Source organism: Plasmodium cynomolgi, chromosome 14 (genome assembly GCF_000321355.1).
Source record: "Plasmodium cynomolgi strain B DNA, chromosome 14, whole genome shotgun sequence".
Lineage (NCBI taxonomy): Eukaryota > Apicomplexa > Aconoidasida > Haemosporida > Plasmodiidae > Plasmodium > Plasmodium cynomolgi.
The window spans coordinates 93,749-100,642 of record NC_020407.1 but is presented as its reverse complement, the minus strand read 5'-3'; the positions used below and the strand labels follow the sequence as shown (position 1 = coordinate 100,642).

The 6,894-nt window shown below is 31.9% G+C and overlaps 2 protein-coding genes across 2 annotated transcripts; both read left to right on the top strand.

Moving 5' to 3' along the window:
• On the top strand, positions 1-588 carry PCYB_141170 (early transcribed membrane protein; the record flags this gene model as incomplete). The annotated part of the gene is made up of 1 exon (XM_004224588.1): positions 1-588. A coding segment is annotated over one exon (588 nt), but the record flags the coding sequence as incomplete, so codon positions are not given.
• Positions 589-3,756: 3,168 nt separating this feature from the next.
• PCYB_141160 (hypothetical protein) lies at positions 3,757-4,485 on the top strand (the record flags this gene model as incomplete). Its single annotated transcript, XM_004224587.1, has 1 exon — positions 3,757-4,485. A coding segment is annotated over one exon (729 nt), but the record flags the coding sequence as incomplete, so codon positions are not given.
• Positions 4,486-6,894: the final 2,409 nt, after the last annotated feature.

Sequence of the window (6,894 nt, the reverse complement as noted above, 5' to 3'; positions counted from 1 at the left end):
TTATTAATTTTGTGCGCTAGTCGGATCCTATCGTCAACTGAAAAGGATTTAGCGCCATTAAAAAATATCGATGATACTTTGGCAGCAAAAAATAGGAAGAAAAAAATTTATTACTCTTTAATATCTTCGAGCATATTTGTCTTTGTTGCCATAGCACTGGGAATTGGGTTTTATATAAATGAAAAAGAAAAAGAATATTATTTTCAAAAATATACCCTGGTTAAGGATAAACGATTTCAGTTTGAAAATCCAAGAGATGGACAAATGCCAAGTACCAGCAGAGAATATGTGGAGCCACCAGGAATAAATAAAGTAAATATAAAAGGACCACTAGTCGAAAACACAAACGAAAATGATGTTCCTTTAAAAAAATTTAATATCTTTTTGGACAATGCAAGGATAGCCATGCGGCACCATTTTAGTAATTTATCAACGCCACAACAGGAGTATTATGTAAAGGACCGGGATTATATAAGAAAGATTGTGCAATCTGTGGAGGAAAGAAGAAATATCCAGCTGTCCAGGATGCAAGAAGACTTGGCCGTTTTGAACATGGAGGAATTTCTACAGAAAATTTCGAAAGAGTAGCCACGATTATGGAGATAAATGTATGTATGTACACGTGAGAATGTTTGAGGGCTCTAGCAGGGAGCCTTTTTTATAATTCGAAAAGGGGAAGAGGTTATACCCGTAACACGAAGTGATAACCGCTCCTTCGCGCTTTCTTTTTTTTTGTGTTATAGTGTACCCATTTTTATGTGCAGCGTGTGCGTTGCATATGAGGTGCGCGAATTTTTTGAATATTTGGGCCAGGAAAAACGGCGTAAAGATGAAGTAAAGACGAATTCGATAAATAAATGAGAAGCAGAAAATCAGAAATTGTGGTGGGCAATTTACTCCTCTTACGGGCGGAGAAGTGTTATGCGCAAAGTGAAATCAGGGGGTGTCGGCCGGGTTGACGTTTCTGCGTGAAGGAAGAAGGGGACGAAGACTAGCCTAGACATATGAATTAAAGTTATTCAGTCCTGTTCAGCATGCGGCGTTTATCCCGTTCACACATAAATAGATAAATATATATATATATATGTACGTGTTTGCGTTTGTAAGCCGAGGGGCGCGCGCCATATTGAAGGATGACACCATTATACCATGTGCTCCAGAGTGGTGCATAGTACCAAAATAGGCGCGGGTCACGAATCAGGCCTTGTGGGAAGGATCTTTTGCAGAGGATGACACGCGTGTACAGCGCAAATGAAAAAAGTAAATGCCTTTTAAAATGTGATTTCTTTTTTCATGTTCTACATTTCCCACGTGCGGAAATTGCACACGTGTTGTACACAATTGTGGTTCAATTAATTTTTTTTGTGCATATTTTTAAAAATTTAATGAATTAAGGAACACAAAATTTGCCTTTCATTTTATGATAATTTGAACTGTGTGCAAATACATACACGTAACTCTATGTATGTTACACGTGTTCGCAAATTAATTTTACCCTTGTGCATAAGATATATATGCGAATATAGGGCGGAAGGATTTTTTTCCGTCAAATGAAAAACATCATTTTTTTTCCTACCTTTTTTATACTTGAAAAAAAGAAAAAAACTTCGAGAAAATGATTCTCATTTGAATAAAATTTATTTTTGTGTAAATTGTTGATTTAGAAATAGTTATGTTGGGGAAAATGTTCTGCAAAAATAGAAGCGTACGTCGTAAGGGGAAGTTCGAATAAGGTGGAAAGGAATTGAGGAAGGGTAAATATTGCACTTTTTTTTCGGCAGATAAGTTGTTATATAAATGAGTTCACATGTTAATGTTTATTTAATGGGGAACAATTTTGTACTATTTCCTCACTCGTAAGGGTATATCATATTACCACTGCGTAGTTGCTGAAATTGTCAACTTTGTGATTTTAAAAATTTTCACGCATAAATGTCACATTATCTTTTGTTGCGCAGGAGGAAGTTTTTTTTGTCTACCAGAATGGTCATTAATGTTTGAAGGCGTACGCATATATACACACACGTACAGACATACATATATATACTGCATATTCATATGTTGGGGCAACGCAATTTATTCATTTTTTAAATTAACGGGATTTGGCGAATTATCGCATTTCCTACGTATATATGTTTTTTATGCAACTAAAAATTGGTACCAAAAATAAAATTTCGTCTGCAACGATTTTTCCGTGTTTGTTTTGGAAAAATAAAATTATAAAAAAAATGCTGCAAAAAAATGGAGCAATCATAGTGCAAACATTTGTTATACCATTATGCCTATTTTTTATCAACACAACTCTCTGCCACAATCTGTTTTTACAATTGTGTGTGCAGTGAACTGCTTCGATTTAGATAATAATGTTTGTCAAACGCTTACAAAATGTACATAATGATGAATAAATAAATGCAAGTACAATATTATTTAACGACGCATGTGCTTTTTTAGTGTAAATGAAAACTTGCTTCATTAGATAGAACATGTTTGGTAAAACCGCCATCATGTTTTGGAATGATTTACTGTTGCTACCACGTTTAACAAAGATAAATTTATACGTGCAAAATTATGTACGTCATATATTATTCACCTTTTCGCTATAAATTCGGAAAAAATTGTTGTTTATTATTAGTTTAGAACATATCGAATTTGCGGGTATTAAAATTGTTTTACATGAATTATGTATACATGTATAAGTATATATGTACGCTCGTTTGTGTATATATGGTATTATTGACCAATCACTAGGTGCATAATAAATTGTATAAAATAACAGAATTGCCGGTGAAAAATGTTGGTGCAACATGAAAAAGGAAAAGGGGGGTGTCGTTTTTTGGCGAATGCGTGTCCAGTAATGCAACACTGAGAGGATATATATTATTATAACTACATGATGCGTACATTTCTGCATTTGCATATTTATTACCTGTTAGTAATGACAAAAAAAAACGAAATCGACGGGGGTAATTGTTGGCACCGTGTTATTAACAAAAATAAACGTGCACTTTATGTGTAAAATAAAAATTTACATGTACAAAAGATTTTATTTATATGTATAAATTTGCAACATAATTTATTTGTACAACTTGTACATACATGCACGTATAAATTAATTGTAGGAACATTTGCAATTTAAAAAAAAAAAAAAAACTGAAAATTATTAACTACTTTTAAAATAAATTGATGATTTGGAAAGAAAACTTAGAAAGCAATTATTTACGTATTATTTGTTTATTCATTATTTATTACTATATTGTTTTTTAAACAAAAAACGTTTCTTTGTCACACGTGAAAAAATTACAAAATTTGTTCGCCGCATGTTGTAACAAGCAGGCATTGTTAATTTTTTGAAGTTAAACAGCTGCAACCGGTTAAAGTATATATATATATGTATACGATACATACGTACCGTATTTGTACATATAGTTAGTTACTATAATTGTTTTCATATTTGCAACATATTTTGGCTCCCCATTTTTTAGAACATAGGCTACGGCATTTTTATATATATCACTATACGTAAACAATAACGCTGGAGGGTACGTATCTGTATAGGTAGTTATGACCCCACTTGCATGTACAAAATATTAAGTTCTACATGTATATAAAAGTAAAAAGTGTCCCCCTTTGTGAGATTCGTTTGGAATATTCCTTTTTTTATTAACAAAAATTACAACCCTGTTGTAAATTCATTTTTTATTAACAAAATTACGACCTTGTTGTAAATTCTTTTTTTTGAATAATTTTACTGTAAAGATGAACAATTCAACTAAATGTAATTACAGGAGGTTATCCCTCTTTGCTAGTTTATCTGTAATGTTTTTTTGTGGTTCTACTTTTGTTCCTAAATATGATACGAATGTAGTGAAGACTTTTTGTGATGAAGAATCCTGTCAGAAGGGGGAAGTATTTGGGAGGATTCTTGGACAAGCAGGGGTACAAGGCGTGCTAGGAGTGAGGAATGAATTAATTAGTTTTAGAAGAAGATCTGTTTATTCCCAAATGGATAAACTTATGGATTGTTTATTTAGAGGATTTTTAGATACATTAATGTGGTTTACTGAAGAAGTTTACAAATCGGATGGAAGTGAAGCTGTTAACAATACTGCAATGATTGAAAAAATTATTAGAAAACAAATGTACACAGAGGGCGTTACTCTTTCAAATAGAACGGTAACTAATGAAGTGCAGAGAACGAAGGAACGTCACGACGAAATTGCAGCGCAGGGAACTACCTCCGAGGTAGTCAAACGTATGATGAAGATGTACGAACTTGAAAATAATTTATCCAAAGAAACCATGAAAAAAGTTAGTGCTCCAAATAGAACAGAAAACATACATGACATCTTGAATACAGAAAAGATAAAACTTAAAATTAAGAAGAAATTGGAAACCATACCGTACACTTACGATGATGTTATTATTGATTCTGTGTCATCCAGAATTATTGGACGCGTTACGGACATATCTAAGGACGAAAATATTATGTAGAGAAATATTTATTTCGTGTATATATGGGGAGTGTTAACTGCTTTGAAATGAAAGGTTGATGATCCGTTTGTCTTTTTGCATGTGCTCTTAACGAATTAGGCTCTGAAGAATGGCATAAAATAGATGTATGCATGTGTAATGTGTGTATGCTTGCTCCCTGTGCACGTTTTTTTCGCGGGATCGTATAATATATATATATATGTGCACATACGCATGTATAGGTATATATGCTTGTCAGCCCAAGGGCCACCCCCATAGTATATGCAACAATATGTGCAGGCGCTCGTACATTTGCACGCGCATGTATTTGCATAGTACTATGGTATATACGCCATTAATAGGTGTCTATCCTATAAAAAAGAATTAAGATAATTAAATAATTAAGCTAAGCTTGTTATGATATTATATACTGATGAATAAAATTAAAACTATATGTACATATTTGGTTTTACTTTTATTCTCTTTAGAAATTCTTTTTTATAGGTTTTATATGTTTATATAATTTAGTAGTATGTTTTAAGCATAATTTGTTTTGGTTTTATTCTTTTTTTTTCTCTCTAAACTTATAAAGGTTATTGGTTTTTGTCGTTTATAATTTTTCACTTGCTATTTTTTAAATTGTATATTTTAGTTTAATTTTTTTTTTTTTTTGGGAATAAAGTGCCCATTTTGAAAAATAATTATATATAATATATATTGTTCAACGTATAAGGCATAGACTTTATGTAAGAAAAAAGCTTAAAAGGGATGAACTATGTTAATATGTTATGTGTAAAAATAATTGACGAATTTTATAGTATGTAAAATGAAGTCCTTAAATTGTTCTTTTAATCTGTAACGGTGTAGATGTGTCTCGTTACAGCTGAGTTTGCTTGGTATGTTTATATGCGAATGTATGGTTAGTTATATTCACTAGGCTATAGTTATGGACGCGCGGGGGTAAGTATGCCTACCTGAGGTATATCCGGCCAATGGTGCACATTTGCCTGTGTGAATTAAACGCACTAAAAAGGTAAAGTAACCCAATGCCTCCGTATAATCTGCAGCATTTACAATGTAACAAAAAAGAAAAATTTTCTCTTTTCCTAGTGTTAAATTTAAGAACTAACTTTTTTTGAGCGCATTCTAGTGTAGATAATCAATTTTATCAATGTCCGATTTGGGGTTCCTAACTGAGATACGTTTATTCTCTTTATGCTACATTATATAACCGTGTAAGGGTAATAAAAATTGTAGAACGCCAACTCTTATAAGTACTGCAGCTTATTCGTGCATTGGAAAACTTATTTTTAATAAGAAATAATGGGAGTTACCCCTCACCATTGCAATAAAAATTTGTTTGAAGATCAAAAAAAAAAAAAAAAAAAAAGGAACATGCGTTTAGTAGGATCGGTAATGAGGTTTCACTAATAATTCAATTTAAATGACCCCTACGTATGTTACTAACTTATTACCAAATTTTGTTACCTGGATCTTTACTGTTTTATGATACACAAACTTGGCATATGGTAAAGGGGTAAACATTTGGGAAGAAAATTTTACAAAGTTTTTATGTGCATAGAGATATAAAAAATGTATAATTAGCGAAATGGCATAACAACGTGTAATTAACATCAAGTGCGTATTCCTTTTTAAAACTTCGTTAAACGTTTGAAAAGGGTCACTGCTTATAAGTTTTTTGATTTTTTTTCTTTTAGTATTCTCAAAAATGGCATACGGGGAAAGCGGCAAATGTGAAAATGAGCATTTGTGCAGCCAGAAAAATGTAGAAGATAAAAATGAAAAAGATGGAGGAGAAAATTAAAAAATGTGGGAGCGAAAATTAAAAAATATGGGAGCAAAAATTATAAAAAAAATACATTATAAAAGTACACACTACAAGGGAAAGGCTTGTAGATGCACCTGCTATATAGGCATTTCCATTTTTTTTTTAATCACATTTTGAGAATGTCGAATTTTTATTTATGGTACTCGTTGGTATACAAGAAAAGAGAGTGGAAATATAAAATAGTTTTATGTGCATTACTGGCAAATAATTAGCGAGAAAAAAAAGAAAAAAGAAAAAGAGAGAAAAAGTAGAATTTTCCATTCAATTTAGCGTAAAATTCCGGGCCACCTCAAGTAATGTGAAACGGCAAAAAGAGCACATTTTTTTAAAAAAATGTTTCTTTTTGTGTTTCTATTTTAATGGTTCCTATAAAATATCTTAATTATTCTTTTTTTTTTTTTATAAGTCGAGAAGGATTCTTGGAGTACTTATTTTATGCTCCGTGGTTGTACGCAAAAAAGTACACAAATATTTTTTTTAGGTAAGGAAGTACCCCCCCCAAAAAAATACATTTTTGCATGCAGTTTGCGGTAGTGTGTCAAAATTGAGGGGAACATATGTTTTTTACTGTGTAC